General features: G+C 46.3%; 1 protein-coding gene across 1 annotated transcript in view; it reads left to right on the top strand.

The window, feature by feature from the left end:
- Positions 1–20,309, top strand: part of CEP15 (centrosomal protein 15) — a 35,908-nt gene extending 15,599 nt beyond the window's left edge. The window contains exons 5-6 of the mRNA XM_060239423.1: positions 15,468–15,542; positions 18,519–20,309. Coding sequence (XP_060095406.1) covers positions 15,468–15,542; positions 18,519–18,620 — 177 coding nt within the window. The 3' untranslated portion in view covers positions 18,621–20,309. The remainder of the gene's footprint in view (positions 1–15,467; positions 15,543–18,518) is intronic.
- The last annotated feature ends 1,046 nt before the right edge of the window (positions 20,310–21,355 follow it).

Consider the following 21,355-nt stretch of genomic DNA (forward strand, 5'->3'; position numbering starts at 1 on the left):
GATGATGAACACTTTCCTGTTGCAAGGTTTTATCATCTCTGGTACTCCACTCACTGACCAGGTCAAAGAGGCGTTTTCTGGAGATCTCCAGGAATTTCCTTTCTGGAGACTATCTAGGATTTTATTCCTTCAAACCTTTGTTCCCTACCTGAAAGGAGGCAGAGAAGGGGGAAGCTTCACCATCCCTTTGTCTAGACCTATTAGCATTTGTATGAAGGTGAGCTGAGGTACAAGCGAACTGACTTTCTCTTCTGCTTAGAGGAAATAAAAGTGTTGTTAAAACCTAAATTGAAGGCTTTGCTCCTTGCCTATCTCCCAGGAGAAAATGTGTTTCTACACAAAGGCCATTTTAAAAACGGGAAGCAGAAGCCAATAATGGCATCGTTGCTGTGTGGGGTAGATTTTATGCATCTGTATGTTCTATCCTCCACAATTTTTTTCCCCACTTCTACTCTCCACAGTAGTGGAGGATAGAGGTGGAAAAATTAATCTCTCTTGTTGATGCTGCAAGATATATTTTCAAATATTGTTTTGTATGTACATAGTAATATCAGATCACTTGTAAATGGTCTGACAATTGTGTCTAAAATAATCACTTGCAATGAAGTAACAGACTACCTTAATCACAGAGTAGAAATGTTTAACGTCTTCCAAATTATACAAAGCATTTTCTGTCTACTATTTCATTCCTCTGAATAATTTACCAAAGTGTCAGAAATGTTAGAACAGTCGTGGAAGAAATAAAAGCATATGTATGACCATCAAAACAAATTGTCTGGCAGAAAAAGCAGCATTAGTAAGTTTAGATATATTAATTTTATTCTGGCTTTAACAGACATGCAGAACTACAGATGCTTTTTGATAACAAAATAAAACAGGAATGAGATCCATGCAGAATACTATATTAGAACCTTGAAAATAAGGTTCAGATTTATGTGCCAACTTTAGAAAATTGTTCCCAATACCAGGCATTGTACATTTCACAGTTAGCATGTGGAGAGTTGTTGATTTGGCTTTCTCAGAAATACACCGATGCCATGATGAGGTGTTGTTGTATTTGCCTGCATTTGAATAAAATTTTAAAAAACTGCTTCAGATACGTTTTTAGCTATGAAAAGAGTTCCTGTTTCTCTGTTGCTTACAACTGAAATGTTGGACTTCCAAAGCTGAGAAATAGCTGAAGAACAAATATTCAGACTTGGCTAATTATACAAAGGATAATATTGAAAAAAAGGGAATAAACCTAATTACTTGAAATTTAAGGATATTATGTGAATATGGTGAGTTCAATGGGATATATTTCCAAGCAAATATTCCAGATATCTATGCAGAAGGTCATACTATTATTCCCCCCCACCCCCCACCCCGCATGCTGTGGTAGTCATTGTTCTGTTCCATTTCCTTTTTTTTCCTCATGTACTTCTGATGAGGACATTACTTGGCTGAAATTCCTATCATTGTGGAACAGTTATAAAGGCAGAATCTGCCTGGCTGGCTACAGACCTTCAGCCAGCAAATATAGCATGGCTCTAAGAATGGGGTACAAATATCAGCTTACTTTTAGAAAGTGAGACATTGTCCGACATGTTCTCAAAGTTGCCAGATAACAATCAGAGGAGGAAGGTATCTGATTAAACTGGTAGTGTCTGCAGGACACCACAAGATTCAACTGATACTTTTTATTTTAAACCTCCAACTACACTACATCTTCCTAATGCAGAATGTGCTTAAGTATCTGTAAATGTAGGCATATTATAATTGCAGTATAGCTGTCTAGTCTTTTCTATTCCTTGTACTCATTGTAAAGTAGAAGTTTTTAATATGCATTGCAGAGATGTTTATCCGTCCCTCTATTTCTTCACTCTTTTCAGAGACGTCTTTAAAAAGCATAAAGCCAAAGTGTTTGACATTGTGGAATCCAAAAATTGACTTTTATTTGGCAGAGGTGTCTGCACTGCAGACTGTTCAGTAAATGAATTGCCAAAAGTAGACACTGTCACCAGACCAAGGAAAAATCCCTAAACGATAGCCTCTAGCCAGCAGTGGGTATGCAAAGGTGCCATCTAGTCTTTCTTATGACAACATTTTTTCCTCTCCTAAAGCATTGTTCATCAGCAACGATTTCTATCAGTGCCTGTCATTTAGCCAGCATTATGGATGACAATAGACTTCAAAATATAACTGGAGAGGAGCAACAAAAAGACACATCTAGTATGGAGGCTGTGTCAAAGCACCTTCTCTCCTAAAAATCTATGCCGTTTTTGCCCTAAAGTACTTTATTTTCATATCACCATAAACACCATTTTTGCAAAAATTAATGTAAATGATGGTCTTGGCCGGGATTGCCTGGAGAAAAGTACATAAGACAATGCTGAGGAAGAAGAGTGCTGCAATAAGAACGTGGACTGCCATTTTTTTTTCAAAGCAACCCTTTGGAATGAATGGAATTTCAGATCATTATGACAACTAAGTTCTTTGGGCCAGGATAGAAATGTTTTGGAAAGTATTGTAGGAGTCTATGTGTCATAGTACATCTGCTCTGTCATTTAAACTCAAGAGTTGTTAGTCTGACATTGTGAACTACCCTTTTTTATAGAGACTGAGAGATGTCTGATGTTGGCTATAAATGCATTAGTGTAGGAAGGAGGAAAAGTTGCATTTTTTCCTGACCCAGCACTTTAACAGTCATTCAGATGGTCACTTCTGTTCATTGTCTTGTAGATTTCATCCAAGTCTCTCAAGCCTAGTTTGATCGAGTGGCTTTTATTTCTGAGAATACACCAATTGGCTACTCTGTTCATTGTTAATGTCCTGACTTTGTGGCCTGTTGCTACAGGATCCCTACTCTTCTAAGCTGCCATGGTTGGGGAATTATGGGAAGCCCCTTTTGGGAATTTCCTTTTTAATTTTTATTTAATTTTTTAAAATGCCTTACTCTTCACACTCACTTTCTGCTCCCGACGCTGCCATCTGCTATCCTCCCTTCTTCCATCTCTGTTCTGCATTGGCTCCTTCACACCCCACTCCCACGCCCCTTCCCATCTCTCTTAATTTGCCCAAAAGGCCTGCGCTTGATCTCTTTAATGTTTGTATATGAATCTAAGCCCACAAGGGAGGGGGGGAGAGTCACAGCTTTAAGGAGGCTTTTTTTTGTCAAACTGAATCTAGTTCTCTGTGAACCCAGCACATGGAAAGTGGAAGCCCATGTGCAGATTTCCTAAGAAAAGCTAATAGAGGTGAGTTTTCATTAGAGTTTGAATGTCTGGTGAACAGCTTGCTGCCTCTCTACGTCTTTGTGCACATGTTATGCATGCATATTAGCAAGTCATCTTTGTCTTGAGCAGTGAAGAGCTTCAACAAAATTGCTTTCTTACTTTGTAGCTTTCTTTCAGGAGTATTGGCTTCATCACGTGTGCACAGCAAATGCTTTCACTCTGAATCGTGAATCATCTTAACTGTAAATTACCCCCAGTGCATCAAGTTGAAATCATACAGTTAGGGCTCTCAACAACAATTTCTGTGCAATAAAAACAACTCTCTGACACCCTGGAGGTGTTTTATCAGAGTACAGCTGATTCATTTAAAATCTCCATCATATTGACCTTATTCCTCAAAGTTATTTCCTGGAGGATTTTGTCTTATAAAGTGAATAAAGATAACCATAACTGAGAGATTCAGTCACTTCCTGGGAGGTAGTGATACAGCAGTTATCAGGTGTAATAATCTCATCTTGGATTTGGGTTCAACTACCTTGATGATTGCAGGAATAAGGGACATTTCGCATGTTGCATGGCAGCTAAACTAAGTTGTGCTCTTGATGGGGAACCACTGACAGTCCCAGACCCCAGAAGAGTGTAACTTAATTAAATGTATGTTTGTAAGTATGTGGATTTTGCATTTGAAGATGTAAAAATGTTGTATACATCTAAAAAATGGTATGTGAAGAGGGACTACAACTGAATCAGAGATTAGAAGAGAATACAAGCTGAACTGGAAAGAGGAACTAGACCAGTGACTCTACTGATCAACCAACACTCAATGCCAAAAGGAAATTAAGTGACCCATGCATTTGACCTAGAAGCATCAAAATTAACTGGGATAAGAGGAGAAGTCATCTGGGCATGGCTGGCCCTTCCGCGAGGCAAACTAGGTTGTTGCCTAGTGCGCTGGCAAGATGGTGGCACCGAATTTGCCCCCCCTCCCCATGCCATAGACAAAACACTAGTTTGCCTCTTCCTCTGCCTGTTCCCCTCCTTGCTTGCCTCTTCTTGTCCTCCGCTCGCCCGCCCTGCCTCCTCCCCGCCATTTCCCTTTGTCCTCTCACCTGTCCCTTCTCGTCCTCTGCTTGCCCACCCCACTTCCTTCCCACTGATTCCCTTCGTCCTCCCACCCACCCCACCTCTCTGTCCCTTCTCGTCCTCTTGCCTCCCTGCTGATTCCCTTCGTCCTCCCGCCCATCCCACCTCCTTGTCCTCCACTTGCCTGTCCTGCCTCTTCCTCACTGAGTTGCAAGTCTACTTGTGAGTAAGCAGCAGGCCCAGGGACTCGGGGGTGGAGCTGTGCTGTCTTGGGTGCCAGAAGGGCTTGGGCCAGCCCTGCATGTAGGATCAGGCCAATGGCCCATCCAGTCCAACACTCTGTGTCATACAGTGGTCAAAAAACCCAGGTGCCATCAGGAGGTCCGTCAGTGGGGCCAGGACACTAGAAGCCCTCACACTGTTGCCCCTCCCAAGCACCAAGAATTCAGAGCATCACTTGCCTTAGACAGAGAGTTCCAACAATACATTGTGCCTATTAGCCACTGATGGACCTCTGCTCCATATGTTTATCCAATCCCCTCTTGAAGCTGGCTATGCCTGTAGCCGCCACCACCACCTCCTGTGCCACCCTTTGGGTAAAGAAGTACTTCCTTTTATCCATTCTAATCTCTGCTCAGCAATTTCATTGAGTGTCCACAAGTTCTTGTATTGTGAGAAAGGGAGAAAAGTAGGTCTTTCTCTACCTTCTCTATCCCGTGCAAAATCTTGTAAACCTCTATCGTGTCACCCCTCAGTCGACGCTTCTCCAAGCTAAAGATAATGCTGAGGAAAGATCACCTTGAATATACACAGAGCAGAGTCCCCTTGTGGTCATCCAGCAGATGCAGAGAGACTTCATATTTGTGTTTTTGGGTAGCTTCTGGAGCTGAACACCCAAAGGTCCCATCTCTTGCCCACCCGAGTCTAAGCAGTGAGGGTCAGAGACAAGGAAACTGTGGGAATAGAATTTGTAGGTCAAAGCAGGTAATTGGACTTCAAGAAGCAGGTGTCAAGTTGAGAATATGATGCATAGCCAATAATCTAATACTTCAATTGTAAACATTTTTGTTTGGACAAGAGTTTCTAAGCAAGAGTTGATTTTTGAGGTGTTACATCCCATGCGCTCTTGTGGGTTATAAATATAGAAATGAAAGGGGGAAACGGTGTTGGCCTATACATGTACACTGCTTAACTGCAGTGCTGGTATAAACAACTGTGATGTGGTACATCCATCCCTGTGCACTTATTCACTGCATCAGCTAGTATTTGTTGAACCATCAAACCCAGTAAATATTTAGCTTTTAGGATTAGATGCTTTGGCTTTTTTTCCCTCTTTCTCTTTCTTTTTAGAAACCTACCTTTTCATGTTAGGAAAACTTGAAGCAGCAAGAAAAGAAGCCCCAAAATCTATGGGATACAGTCATTTCTAGATATAAGCTGTACAAGCAGGACAGGGAGGGATGGGTTGCTGGTGGTGCTGCCTTGAACTTCAAAGAGGGCATAGAATCAAATAAGTTAGAGAGCATCAGGGGAATTAACTCCCCAACAGAAGCAATATGGGTAGAAATACTGGGCCATAAGGGTTACCTAAAAGTGGGGGCATACTATCATACACCTGATCAAACCCTTGAAGCTGACCTTGAGATGGAGAAGGAAATAAGGGAAGTTACTAAGGCATATTATTATACTGGGAGACTCCAACTGGATAAACATGCTCAGGTCATGCTGTAGAAATGAGAATCTTCTTCGTGGTCTCTGTGCATCACACCGATGGGAGAAGGCGCCTGCGCCGATCACGATCGGTAAACTTCAAAGCTGCGGATTTCCGCGCCTCCGTCCCAGCGCGCATGCCCAGACGCCCCACTGCGCATGCCCACCGGGACGGGGAGCGGACATCCCGCCAGTTCTCTTCTGACCGCCGCGCTGATCAGTCGATCCATAGGCTACGGTCGGTGAACTTCGTTCTGATTTTTTCAATAGCTGTAGATATTAGTGTAGTTAGTGTTAGTATAGTGTAAGTTAGTTAGAATAGTTAGGATTGTTTTTTTCGGGGGTGTGGGGCGTGTGTTTTTCCCTCCACCCGCCGGGTGGCCCCCCCCCCCCGTTTTTTCTTCCCTTCCCGCCTTTGTCCTCGCATGGAAAGGCGGTGGGGTTTTTTCCGCCGGTGTTCCAAGTGCGGTAGTAAAATCGCACCACCCGACGGACATTCGTTGTGTTTATGGTGTTTAGGGGAGCACCACAAGCCAGACTCTTGCGGACATTGTGCCCGTTTTTCTAAACAGACGAGGAAGAATAGGGCTGCAAGACTGGCTGCAGCGCTGATGGAGCAGGCGCTTACCCCTAAGAAAATGGCGGAGGAGCAGGCCGCCGTGCCCATCGAACCATCGACATCAAAAACGGTCGACACCGATCGAGCTCCAACCGACGCCGATCGCCCACCAAAGCGCTCGGGCTCGGCTTCCGCAGCAGATCCCTCTGTGCCTGCCAAACGGCTCAAGGATGACGCTGGAGAGCACACGGAAAAGACTAAGAAGGCTAAGAAGGCCGATAAGGCCAAACATTCTAAGCCTCCACTGCAGATCTCTCCGGAATCGCCCCCGGCACCGACACGGCTCGTCCCTCCGCTGAAGCTCTTCGCGTCGCCGGTGCGTCGGCAAAGCCCCCAGATTTCGTCAATGTCTACCCAGCTCGTCATATCGGACTCGGATTCCGAGATCGAATCGGCGCAACCTCTCAAACCCGACAAAAGTCCGACAGGCCGTCTCATACCAGGCCCAAGGACCCCTCGCCCCCGAAGCCCACTGCGGGATCGATGGGACACCGGTCGGGATCGACCCCTCGACATTCGCTCTCCACACCGTGAGGACACTCAAGATCGACCTGTGACTCATGTGCCTTGGGACCAGCGCCAATGGCAGTACCTGTATGGAGCGTACTCCATGCCGCCACCCTTCCCATGGATCCCCCTCAAACAACCGGAGTGGGACCAGCGGTCGGAAACGTCGTATCGCTCTCGGACGTCCTACCATACCCCGAAGCGATCGGCATCGGTCTCGGTACCGAAATCACCCGAGGTCGAACAACGCCCCAAGCTTGCTCCTGAGCTCGTTACCAAACCGGCGGCACCAGTGTCGCCACCGGTGCGAAACCCTTCGGAGCCTTCGGACTCGGCATCCCCACGGTCCCACCGAGAATCGTCCCCGGAGGAGATGGAAGATTCCTCCCCTGAGGTGCCTTCCCCGCCGGACAAAACTTCGGACGAGCACCCCATTTCCCCATCAGAGGACTTAAAATCTTATGGGGATTTGGTCAGACGAATGGCGCAGTCATTGTCCCTCACCACGGAACAGCCGCAACCGATGGTCACAGACAGTGTATTCGACATTGTCCAGAGGGACACGTCAACGGCGGTGGCACTCCCGCTCACAAATGTCATGCTGCAGACAGCGAAGTCCTCCTGGGACAAGCCGGCCTCTACCCCAGTGTCTTCACGACGTCTGGATCATATGTATAGAATCCAAGAGAGCACAGCAGAGTTCCTCTACACCCATCCGAGGCCTAATTCCGTGGTTGTGTCTTCCTCATCAAAAGCTAAGAAGACGCACTCCACCCACCCCCCCCCCCGATAAGGAGGGTCGGAAGCTGGATGCTATGGGCCGACGGCTTTATTCGACGGGCTCCCTTGGCGTAAAAATAGCCAACTATTCGGCGTGCATGGGCAGGTACCAGTATGCCCTATGGGACCAGGTCTCTACAATTCTCCATACCCTTCCGGATCAGAGTAGAAGTGCTCTGAAGAAGCTTCAGAAGGAGGGAATGCTATTGGCGAAGCAACAACTAAATGCGGCCAAACATTCTGGGGACACTTGTGCCAAGGCATTGACGGCGGCCATTTCACTGCGGCGCCACTCCTGGTTACGGTCCACTGCGCTCCAGCCGGACACACAGGCTTTTATTGAGGACCTCCCTTTTGATGGGTCGGGTCTCTTCAGCTCCACCACTGACTCTGTACTCCAAGAGTTGGATAAGAGCATGAAGACATCCAGGAACTTGGGGGTGTCCACCTCTCGTCCTCAAAAACGGCAATGGAAACCGTGGCCCAAGAAGCCATATTCCAAGTCACCGGAACAGTCCTGGCGTACGAAGCCGTCCCCCACTTTTCCTCGCCAGCAGTATCAGGCTAAACCCAAGTACTCACCGTCCTCGACCCAGTCGACCAGACAGAAGGGATCTAAACAACAGAAGCAGGGCCTTTGACTGCCTCCCGGCCCCATGCCTACCCACGGCTGTGGACCCTACCCGCCTTTTCCCTTTTTTGTCAGCATGGTCCCGCATTACTTCGGACCTCTGGGTCTTATCAGTTATCCAACACGTGTACGGGATAGAGTTCATTCGTCTTCCCCGGACCCCGCATTTTGTTTATACCCCACCTTCCCCGTCCCTCCAGGAAGAGGTGCAATCTCTCCTCTGCAAACGGGCTATCGAAGTGGTCCCTCTGGGCCAGCGGGGCCATGATTTTTACTCCCGTTACTTTACTGTTCCCAAGAAGGACGGGGGGTTACGGCCGATCATGGACCTCCGGGCCCTAAACCTCTTCGTTCGATGCGACAGGTTCCGCATGGTGTCCCTGCAGCACATCCTGCCGCTTCTCAGTTGTGGCGACTGGATGGCGACATTGGATCTGAAGGATGCATATTTCCACGTTTCCATCCTTCCGAGTCACCGGCAGTTCCTGCGCTTCGCCATAGGGGAGGACCATTTCCAATATCGGGCCCTACCCTTTGGCCTGTGTACAGCCCCCGAGAGTCTTCACCAAGACTATGGTGGTCGTGACGGCCTACCTGCGGCTGCAGGGGGTAACGGTGTTTCCGTACATCGACGATTGGCTGCTGGTGGCGGACTCCAGGGAGCTCCTCCTGCAGCACATCGATGTCACTGTGACTCTCTTGGCGAACCTGGGCCTGCAGGTCAATTGGGGAAAGTCTCACCTCTGCCCTTCCCAGAAGGTGCAATTCATAGGGGCGATCCTGGACACTACGATCTGCAGAGCTTTTCTCCCTCCGAATCGGGAGGACGCCATTGTGCGAATGGTCCACGCAGTACGTCAGCACCCTACCTTGTCAGCTCGGCAGGTCCAGCGACTGCTGGGACTCATGGCGGCCACTACGTCTGTCATCGCCTTAGCGAGACTCCGCATGCGCCCGCTACAACTATGGTTCCTGAGAGCTTTCCGGTGCAACGTCGATCCTCTCTCTCAACTACTGCACGTCCCCCCGGAGGTGGTAGCCTCCCTAGACTGCTGGGGACTGAAGTGTTGGCTGACGGAGGGCGTCCCCTTCCAGAGGCGGGCCCCGACAGTAACGATTACGACGGACGCATCCCTCTGGGGGTGGGGGGCACACACTCAGGGTCTTTGCGTTGGGGCCCCCTGGACGGACCATCATCTTCACCGGCACATCAACTTCTTGGAGTTGCTGGCCATATACCACGCTCTCCAGTCCTTCCAGACGCTGATTCGGGGCAACTCGGTGGCCATTCTAACAGACAATACAACGGCCATGGCATATGTCAACAGACAGGGGGGCACGGTCTCCCGCAGCCTCTGTTTGCTTGCCGCGACCATCTGGGAGTTCTGCGAGACCATGGGGGTTTCGATTGCCGCGACCCATCTTCCCGGGGAGCTGAATGTGTGGGCAGACTTCCTCAGCCGAGGGGGGGCCTCCCTGCACGAATGGGAGCTCAACTGGGAGTTCTTGAGTCCAGTGTTCCGGCATTGGGGGATTCCCCAATTGGACGTGTTTGCAACGCAAGACAACAAAAAGTGCGAACTGTTTTGCAGCAGGGGGGGAGCGGAACCCGGGTCTCTGGGGGACGGACTCCTGGTTCCATGGAGCCACCTCAGTGTTTACCTTTTCCCCCCGATTCCTCTGATAACCAGGGTGGTGCACAAAATTCTGCGGGACAGACCGGTGGGAATCCTGGTCACCCCTTGGTGGCCGAGGCAGCAGTGGTTCCCGATAGTTCTGCGCCTCGCCAATGGGGAGCTTCATCACTTCCCGCAGGCCCCGGACCTCCTGCTTTCCCATCAGGGCCAGGTCCTGCACCACGATGTGCCGCACCTGAAATTGACGGCGTGGCGCCTCAGCGCTCGCAGTTATCGGACCGGGCGTGCTTCGTCCTGTTGAACTGCAGAAAGTCTTCTACTAGGCAGTCCTATGCCTATAAGTGGGCGAGGTTTGTCCGGTTCGCTGAGGATGCTGGGACTGAGCCTCGCGGGGCAGGCTTGCCTGTCATCTTTGACTTTATCTTGTCCTTGTTGGACGGGGGCCTGACGGTGTCTTCCGTTCGAGTCTACTTGGCGGCTGTTTCCTCGGAGCATTCCCGGGCGGAGGGGTATTCCGTCTTTGCTCATCCGGACACGAAGAAGTTCCTTAAGGGGATTACCCGGCTGTACCCTACCATTAAGGTTCCGGCGCCGGCTTGGGACCTTATTTTGGTGTTAAAAGCCTTAACGGCGAAGCCATTTGAGCCGATGGCCACATGCCCCCCTCATCTTTTAGCCTGGAAGACGGCCTTTCTGGTGGCGATCACGTCCGCCAGGAGGGTGGGCGAGCTGGCGGCTCTCCGGTGTGATGACCCTTACTTGCGCTTTACCCCGGAGGGGGTGGTGCTTCGGCCTGATATAACTTTTCTGCCAAAGGTGCTCTCGCCTTTTCATTTAAATGCTGATCTGTGCCTGCCGGTGTTTTTTTCTAACCCGGCGTCGGACTCTGAGCGTCGGTTACACGCTTTGGACGTCAAGCGGGCGCTGTCCTTCTACCTTCATTGCACGAAGGGCTCCCGGAAGGACCCTCGACTATTCGTGTCCTACGTGTCCGCGTCGCGAGGACGGAGGATTTCGTCTCAACGGCTGTCGGGATGGATTACTGGGACTATTCGTCTCTGTTACCTCCTCCGCAAGACGCCGCTTCCAGGACCAGTCCGGGCCCATTCCACGCGGGCTGTGGCGACCTCGACGGCCTTTATGAGAGGGGTCCCTCTTCCAGACATCTGCAAGGCCGCCACGTGGGCCTCGGCGCATACCTTTGTTTCGCATTATGCGCTGGACCTGAGGAGGCGATGTGAGAAAATGACCCCTCTTTCACAAACATGGTTGCCAGGGCGCCTGGAGAAGTGAGCTTGCATCCGCCTGGCCAGTGAATGCGAGTAAAGCTATCCAGGAACTACGTAAGACTCCCGTGTACCTATTACCAAGTATACAAGTGCTTGAGACAGGCACAAAGTGTCTGCAGACGCACATGGACGTTTCCCCGCTATCGTGTGGAATCCGCCATGGCGAGGAGGAGGCTACGCCACCACGGAGCTGTCCAGGCGAACGGTGTTGAAGCGCTAAGCATGGAAACCACTGTGTTTCGCTAACATCACATGTAGCCATCTTCCTGCCTGGTGGGGCTTCATTCCTTCTTAGTGGGAACCTCACGTACACACCTTGAGCCATTCCTAGCCCGCGAGCAACCTATCTAGTTTATGAATGGATTAATGGTTCGACAGTTGATCCTGGTTACTAAGTAATATCCTGAACCCAAGAGATGATGAGAAAGAGGAAGGATCTCTCCTGATACATCCAAGCCCTTTTGTCTACACCAGAATACCTAGGTTCATATCTGATTCTCTATTGTCCCTTTCCCAGTTAATCCCATCTCCTCCCAATCACCCAACCATTCCCATACTGATATCATTGGAGCCGCCCCAGGCCCTGTCGCAACTTGGAAGTTTCCAGGATGCCCAGGATGAAGGTGATGTTCATTGGTCGAAGCATACACCCAATCAGGTGTCGCCATGGACTCGCCATTGGTCTAGCCGATGTCCAGCCTTCTTGGTCATCAGCAGACCCTCCCATTAACACTCCCAGTTACCTCCCATCCCCTCAGGACTAAGGTGATACTATATAACCTGTGGATTAGCTACCCACAGGTGTGCTCTCTATGCAGTAACCCCCTTACCCCGCTGTATAGATCCATCCCCGATTCCTGATCAGTTTCGGGTCCATCCCCCATTCCCTCATTCGTCGCCATCGGAGCCTTCCTTGGAGTCTGCGAGAGGTAGTATTACCCTGTATGTCCATCCTTTTATGTTCCCCTATCGATCTCTCTATATATCTTAGACCTGTGTGAATGTGTGATTGATTTTGTACCTTGTGTGAAAGAACTATTGTTTCAAATAAACTACAATTGATTTTATTAAATTAGAGTCCTTTATTGAGCATTGACTCTCTGATCGGTTAAGCCTGGTATACACAGATAACAAAGATTCCTATTGGGCTAGCTGTCTCTCAATCTAATTCCCCAGTCTCATTTTGAGAGCAGTTTCCCTAACAGCATCAGGACTCTTCGGTGGGCCGCGCTGTGTTGCAGTCTGTCTCTTCCTGATGGACCGCCGCTCCCTCCTCCAGGTAGGACCTTGGCTTGCTAGTCTCCCATCGGTGTGATGCACAGAGACCACGAAGAAGATAAACAGGTTTCCTACCTGTAACTGATGATCTTCGAGTGGTCATCTGTGCAGTCACACTACCCGCCCTCCTTCCCCTCTGCTGTCGGTCCATCTGTGGGCTAACGCAGCGGTCAGAAGGAACTGGCGGGATGTCCGCTCCCCGTCCCGGTGGGTATGCGCAGTGGGGCGTCTGGGCATGCGCGCTGGGACGGAGGCGCGGAAATCCGCAGCTTTGAAGTTTACCGATCGTGATCGGCGCAGCCGCCTTCTCCCATCGGTGTGACTGCACAGATGACCACTCGAAGATCATCAGTTACAGGTAGGAAACCTGTTTTTCCTAGACATCATAAATGGCTGTGCACTGGAACAGTCACAGAGCCAGAGGAGTAGTGCATGATCTTGGACTTGGATCTGAGCGGGTCTCAAGACCTAGTGTCATGACCCAGTTGGGGGTGCTATCTGACGCTGCCACTATTCTGGGATTAGGGTCCCTTAGACCAGGCAGAGTAACAAAGAACAACAAAAAGGTTTCTTTTAAAATCTACAAAGGGTAAGTGAACAGATAAGGTGTTTTAAAACTATAGTAATGTGGGTAAAGGAAAATAACCATAAAGTCCCTAACGCGACTAAACTTAACTGTTCCCAGTCTGTTAGGCCCCTGGCCTCGACCTGCTCACTCTCTCCCTCAGAGCGAGGGTCTTCCTCCTAACAGCAACCATTCTTCCTCTCAGGAGGAAAGAACAGCGTTTGTCTCCTGAGAGAGCTTCCCCTCAGAGCCTACTTGGACACTGATTGGCTAAAACCAGCACCAAGCATTCTGGGGATTGTAGGCTGTCTCTTTCTACTGAGATACAGGCCTCACAGGCTCCCTAGGCCCACTAGGCCTCTGTCGCAGAGCACAGATCATGACACCTAGTGAGAAATGTAGAGCTTGTTACAACAGTTGGGAACAGTGGTGATAAGTGCTATTAAATTCAGCATTCAGGTCAATGGAAAGTTACTCCTAAAGTCCCAAACTGTATTTGATATCAAAAGAAGGAACTTTACAAAAATATGGGGAATACTTAAAAGGAAGCTGAAGGGGAAACACAAGAGTCAAGTCCCTAGAGTATACATGGAAGCTATTTAAAACTCACTAACTGAAACCCAAACAGAAGGTATTCTACAGGTTAAGAAAGGCACTGCCAAGTCTAAAAGAAAGCCTGTGTGACCAACAATGCAAGTCAAGGAAGCTATAAAAAGTAAGGCTTCTTTTTAAAAGTGACAGGTTTGCCACAATGAATTGGCTCTGGCAAAAGAAATGTAAGTTAATCATTAGACATACAAAAAGAGATTTTGTGGATCAAATTGCTTAAAGCATCTAGACAAACAATAAGCATTTTAAAAAATATATCCAGAGTGAGAAACCAGCTAGAGAAGCAGTGGGGGCCTTTGGATGACAGGAATAAAGGGATTGCTAAAGGAAGATGGCAGAGAAGCTCAATGACTTTTTTGCTTCTGGGTTCACTTATCCATGCCACAACCCCTATTTTCAGGAAGGGAGTCTGAAGAACTGAGTCAAATTGGGGTGACTAGGGGTGAAGTTGTAGACCTATTAGAGAAAGTAAAAATTGGTATGTCTCCATGTCCTGATGGCATACACCTGAGAATTCTTAAGGAACTCAGATGTGTGGTAGTTGATCTACTAACCTGCATGTGTAACCTATCACTAAATTCAGCTGCTGAACCAGAAAACTGAGCAAATGTGACATTAGTATTTAAAAAGGGATCCGGAGGGGAACGAGGAAATTATAGGCCAGTCAGCCTGGGGTCTGTTCCAGGCACAGTTATGTTGTGAGCCACCCTGAGCCTGCTTCGGCTGGGAGGGCAAGATATAAATCAAATTAAATAAATAAATAAATTAGTAGAAACTGTAATCAAAATAGAATTATTAGGCATGTAGCGGTTCAAAGCCTGCTGAGGGAAAGTCTGCATGGCTTCTGCAAAGGGACGTCCTGCCTCACCAAACTTTTGGAGTTCTTTCAGAGGCACTAATCGTCTAGTTCCCAGAACCAGGAGGTAACACCAGGGGAAGGCCTCTACCTCTATGCCCTGTTGTTGGCCGTCCAGAGGAACTGGTTGGCCATTGTGTGAGACACGATTTTGGACTAGTTGGACCATTGGTCTGATCCAGCAGGGCTCTTCTTACGTTCGACATGAGATGGTTTCACTCAAAGGAAGCCATGGTCCTCAATTTAGAAGACCTGAGGAAGGCTGTTAATAACAAGGTGTTTTGGAGGACATTAATTCATAGGGCTGCTGTAAGTCTGAAGCAACTTGAAGGCACTTAACACACCCTGATTTAATTCCCTCCTTCCTCAGAATCATCCCTAACTGCTATGAGGTCTGTGTAGCAGCATTTGCTTCCATTCATCCTTTCTTACACTTACTTCTCTCTTTCCTCTGTGTTGTCTCTTCACTCCCTGACTTGACTGTAAGTAATTTGGAGACAGAGGCCTGTCTCTTTATGTCTTTGTGGTGAAGTAACTGTACCTTGAATGTCACTTATAAAGTGCTGACAGTATTTATGGCTAGATTATCTTGGCTTTCATATCAAAACTAATAAAACTACATGTGTTTATTCTGGAAAAATTAACATTTTTAAAAGAGTCTCTTTGTGTGCGTTTGTGTATGTTAAAGGATATAGAAGCAGCCGAGAAAAAACTGCAGGCAAGAGAGCACTTACTTCTACACCCTAATACCGTTATTCTCCAGGTAGGGTTAATGACAGCCCATCTTTTTGTCTGTTTTAACATAAATGTTTAGATTTTCTTTTTAATGTTAGTATTAAATGGCAGCATTCTTTAAAAATGGCAGCATTCTATTAAATGGCCTCTCATTAGATTAAATGTCAAAATTTAAATATTACATTAAGGAGCATCTAACATTGAATACCCAGCTTACTGGGGGTAAAGTGTAGATGACTGGGGAAGGCAATGGCAAACCATCCTGTAAAAAGTCTGCTATGAAAACGTCGTGATCCGATGTCACCCCAGAGTTGGAAATGACTCCTGCTTGCACAGAGGACTACCTTTACCTTTTTAACATTGCTTTAAAGTGGACGATAACTACATTCATGCCAACAATTTCAGGTTTTGATATGTTGTACGTTCTCATCATTTTCGAATTTACATAGAGATAAAGAAGAAGCTTGAAGTTGCTTTTTAGATATGTCACTAAGACAATATGTATAAACAACAATGAGAGAGTGCGATAGTAGGTGGTACAACAGTCAGAATTTCAGTATCCCTGCCAATGAAAGCAAACATATTTGGAGGCTGTTGTTATTTTTACCTGCATGCAGGACCGGATCTACATGTTTTTTGAGGGGCGGATAAAATTTAAAAATGCCACCCCCCCCCCATGGCCATTCTATCTTATGGTCCCATAGAACACAATAGATTCCATACCCAATTTGGCACCCCACTCCATCGGCGCCCAGGGCAAGCACCCCCCTCTGCCCCCCCCCCCAAGATCCAGCCCTGCCTGCACCATATTTGGGGATGGGCCACATTCCCTCAAGGTCACTAAGGAGAACAAACAGTATCAAACTAACACAGAGGATAGAAATTGCAGGTGGAGGGGGTAAACTGCTTTCCTAAGGGTGCCTTCCCCCAATCTATCACCAATTCATTCTTTTTTTATTGCAGCGGATGACAGGTCCCCACTCCCTTGGAGTAGGCACAAAGGGAATTGTTTAAATTAGTCAAAATTTATCAATGTTATTTAGTCTTTGAGTTAGATCCAAACGTCCACAAACTGCAGGAGCCCACAGGTGCAGGTTTTCACCACTTTCCCCAGTTCCCTCCTCTTTCCTGATAAAGCTATTGCTGAAGGTTGGGGGACCTTCCTGAAATAAATGCCTTCTGACACAAGAAGCTTTCATTTTTATATGTTTATTTATTTAATACATTAATGTCTCTCTTGTTTCAAAAACTTCAGGGCCATATATGTGGTTCTATACCCACCTCCTCTTTTTTATCTTCACAGCAACCTACCTGTAAAGTAAGTTAGGCTGAATGAAAGTGACTGGCTGAAGATCATAGAATCATAGACTTGGAAGGGACTTTCAGGATCATCTAGTCCAGGGGTGGCCAATGGTAGCTCTCCAGAAGTTTTTTTTGCCTACAACTCCCATCAGCCCCAGCTACTGGCCATGTTGGCTGGGACTGATGGGAGTTGTAGGCAAAAAACATCTGGAGAGCTACTGTTGGCAACCCCTGATTTTAGTCCAATCCCCTGCACAATGCAGGAACTTCACAAATACCTCCTCCACACACACACACACATCCCCAGTGACCCCTGCTCCATGGCCAAATCAGCTGGTGAGTTTCATGGCAAAGAGGTGATTTGAACCTGGGTCTTCCAAGTCCTAGCTGAGTACTCTAACCGCTTTGTTATACTGGGAATTGGGTGAAATGGCCTCTCTTTCACTCATATATGATCCACTTCCACAGATGCCTTCTGTTCCTGGAAGTTTGAATCTAGCCTTGTGCATTTAGTGTCTAAAGGACCAAGTAGTTAAGAAAAAACTGTCCCAGTTGTCATAGAAAAGTATAGATTTGAACCCTTGATTGATTAGGATTGCTCAATATTCAAGGGTCCACAGATTCACTTGCCCCAGTGATGATGAATTCCAGTTCTCTTCCCAAGCTTGGAAGGAGGGATGGGAGGGGGGGATCATCTTTGTAGTCACTCTGCACATTGCAGGCACTCAGAGTGCCTCGTGACTGCCAGGATGATCTTCAGCCCCAAACTGAAATCATCCTGAGTTCCATGATGAAAGAAGCAGGATATGAGTAAAGCTGTATCACTTGTGAGTGCCTGCCTATTGTGACAACCCTCGCCCCCTCCCCAGCTCCAAACTCAGGAGGAAAGCTCAGGCTCATCTGTGGCACACTGGCACTCCAAGTGCTTGGGAATCACAGCAGTACATGAATGAGCTCCAGCTTTGTTCCTGAGCTGGGGAAGAAATGGAAGGGGGGGGGGGGGTAATCCCTGATCTTGCAGCATGCTTTCGAAATACTCCAAGTGCCTCAGAGAGAGAGGGATGGAGGCTCTTGGTTACCAACAGGAAATGTTGGCCAATTACCAGTGGCAGCCAAAATATGTGAACTTCCAGGAAGACTGAGTTTTGGCCACTGTTATTTTACGATGTGTTTTTTTCTTTCACATTCAATGTAGAAAGCAGGTGATTGTTCTTTACGTGTAAAATTCATTCTGAAACTATTTGAACCTGATAACTTCCAAATCCTTTATATTAATACAGTTTGTTAATGTGTTTTTGCAAATGGCAAACTATTTTTAGACCCCAAATAATTAAAATGATCTCAGACAAGGATCTGAATGTTTGTAATCCAGGGAATGGTGCTGTGGTTCAGAGAAGCATAATTCCTGTGTAACTAAATGAAACCATTATAAAGTTCAAGGATTACTGTTCTGATACATTATTCACCACAAGAGGGCACATCCAATCACTGCAAATTTACTCTAGGAGTTGAAATCCTTACAGCCTCCATTATGTTGTATAATTGAGGGATTTGAGATTTAGCACCAGAGTAGTTTGGCCTTTTCTAAATTACTTCACACTGAAATAAGCTTTAAAGAGATTGTATGTTTGGATTGTTTTGTCATAAACATAGTAGATTGCATTGTAAACCAAAGTTAAATTATGTATTTTATCTTTTCCAGACTCTTTACTGGACGAAAATAGAAGAATCCATTCCCAAGTGGGAGCCATTTTTTCTCGGAAGAACTCAAGCCCCTGTTGGTATTAGAAAAATCAAGCAATAAAGCAGAACATAACCTCCCCCCCCCCAATGGATCAATATCAAGATAGATGGGAAACAAAAGTCAGACTTTGTTCATTGTTTGGAATGTATTCAAGCGTCCAGACACTGGAACATTAAATTACAATGTAATTGTTTGCTGTGTAAGCACACCAGTTCGAAATCTGCATGGAGAATTCTCCATAACAGACAAATGTATGAGAGGCAGTATAATGCAAAGGTCAGAGTATCATATTAAAACTGGGGAGATCTAGGTTCACATCCTTACCCAGGTATAAAAGTTTCCTGGGTGATCCTGATCCAGTCACACAGTCTCTTAGTTGTTCACCTGATCATTGTGAGGATAAAATGGAGAAAGGGAGAACTATGTACAGCACCCTGAGTTCCTTGGAGAAAGGCTAGGAAGATGGTCTGTATGCTGAAAGTATCAAATACAGATGACACACTGAAATATGGAAAATGACCAGTTGAACTAATGTTCAGAATAAGGAGGAGTGCAATCAGCTTCATCGAGGAATTATGTCTTTTGCCATTATAAGTGAAATCAGATTTATCTGTCTGGTTGTTTGCATTATGAAAAGTTTTGTTGTGGTGAGGAGGGAGTGTATAATTTATACCACATTCAGGAGCTGAATTTAGCTGGAAGGTGAAGGATGCAGCTGAACTAGAAAAGCACTGACTTTGTGCATTTCCTTTAAGTTGACCATATCTCTCCTTCCCAGTGACTAATAATAGGGTTATAATTACAGATAAAGGTTTAAGATTTGTACACAATTTACTCTTAATCTTAGACATGGAGTTTTGCACTGTGAAGTAAGGATCTTGGAATCACAAGTGGAAGCAGGTAAGAGATGTGGAGGCTGTCAAGTTGAGATGTAAAGGAAAGAATGGGCTTCATTTTCATATTAGACTAGAGGCTTGTTAATAGGTTGTTATTCTGTTGAACTAAAGGATCATATGCATGGCCAAATAACTGATTTTGAAACAATGGTGCCAATTCATAGGTTTACACATACACTTGAAGAGTAAATTAGGACAGGGACTTATACCTCTGGGATACAGTAACTTTCACCGACTGTAGACCCATACAGGAGTTAATACTGTCAATGGTATGACATCAGTAGTGATTTAGCTCTGTTCATTTTATATGATGCTGCTCTTAAAACCAGTGAACATGCAGATGTGCATGTGCTCTCTTGCACCACTGTAATACCTGTGACTTGCAGTAAGATGTTTTATCAGGAGAAGTGAAATACAAATATTTTCATCATTTGTGTTGCCTATCTCTGCCTTGTTCTCTGTTCATCTACACATTCTAGTCAATGTTGCATCATTCCCTTCTATCTCAAGCTTGATTTTTTCCCCTGTTGGTGACCAAAAAGTTCTAATTGGATTAGTCCAGCAAACTTTGGCTCTACTGTAGGAACATTTTTGATTCTCAGAAATCATAACCCAGTCTGTAAAATGGAAAGTCCACCTGTTGTCTTGCCAGCAGGCCAAATGACTGCTCTTCTACACTTGGCACCTTAGGAGCCTGACTGCATCTCCTAGACCTCTGCACACTCTCATTTTGTCCTTTGATTTACAATTACAAAGGTATCCATCACACAGTTATATGCCTGGCTGCTCTTTTTTATCAGTTAATGAATAATGATGAATGTTGTGCGTAAATAAATATTAGATATTCCCAAAAGTGGTTGGTGTCGGGGTTTTGTTTGTTTAAAGGTTTCTTGTATTTTGTTTGTTGCTGATGAATTTGTTTTATATCTAGAGGCTGGACGCTTCCTTTATGGAAACAATATTTAGGGCTTGCCCCTCCTTCTGTACCCTCTGGAAATCTACATGTGAAGATAGTGGAACAGCCTCAAAACAGTGTACTGTGCAGCGGTGGTGGGGAGGACTGCAGCAAGTAGTGGAACTGTGGCAGAACTTGCTTTCCCTCACTCATGTGTGTGGGTGTTTTCAGCAAAAAACCCAGTGACCCATCTCTGATAGGAGGCAGCAAGGTCATGTCCTGTGATTGTCCTTTTTGTTTCCCATTGCTGTGATTGGCTTGTTTTAGGATGCTCTTGTCAGGTGGGGATTTTTCTTTTATCTCATTGGCTGAGAAATGAAGGGGGCTTCACACCTGCAAGTAGAAGTAGGAAGGCAGCAGCCTGGATCATGAAATGCCTTGGAGGAGGGGAGGGAGCTGGAGATGAGAGTGAACATTCTAAAAAGGCAAGGAGCATGGTGGATGGCCAGCAGAGGGAGCAGAGACACTGCCACCACATGGTTTTTTTTAAGGTTCAAAGGGGTGAGATGTGTAAACATACCTTCAGAAATCTATGGCTGTCTGCATTGCATGCTTTTGCACTCTTCGGTAGCTAAATTTCAATTGATCAACTTTTGTATTACCCAAAGATTCCAAATGAGCTGCCATTTCATGTTTCCCCCCTCATTTTAAAATAAACTGCTAGAAGTTTGCTGTCAACTTTTTTTTCCCCCTGCTGCTGAAGTGCCCATTAAACTAATCAGGTTTTCTAATTTTTTTAACAGAAACTGCCATCTTAGAACTATCCTGTTGAGTGGGTGTTGGTGTTTGTAACAATAATGTTGTTTTCATAATATGTGATGGCAGATTAGCACGCTTCTCTGCAGTGTTGTTAACAGTTGTAATTAAGGAATAAACAGTAAAGGGTGTCAGTCCGATGACAATTTCATCTATAGTGTCACAATACAAAATGTCACAAAATATTA

The sequence above is a fragment of the Heteronotia binoei genome, chromosome 5 (assembly GCF_032191835.1).
Source record: "Heteronotia binoei isolate CCM8104 ecotype False Entrance Well chromosome 5, APGP_CSIRO_Hbin_v1, whole genome shotgun sequence".
NCBI classification, from domain to species: Eukaryota; Metazoa; Chordata; class Lepidosauria; order Squamata; family Gekkonidae; genus Heteronotia; species Heteronotia binoei.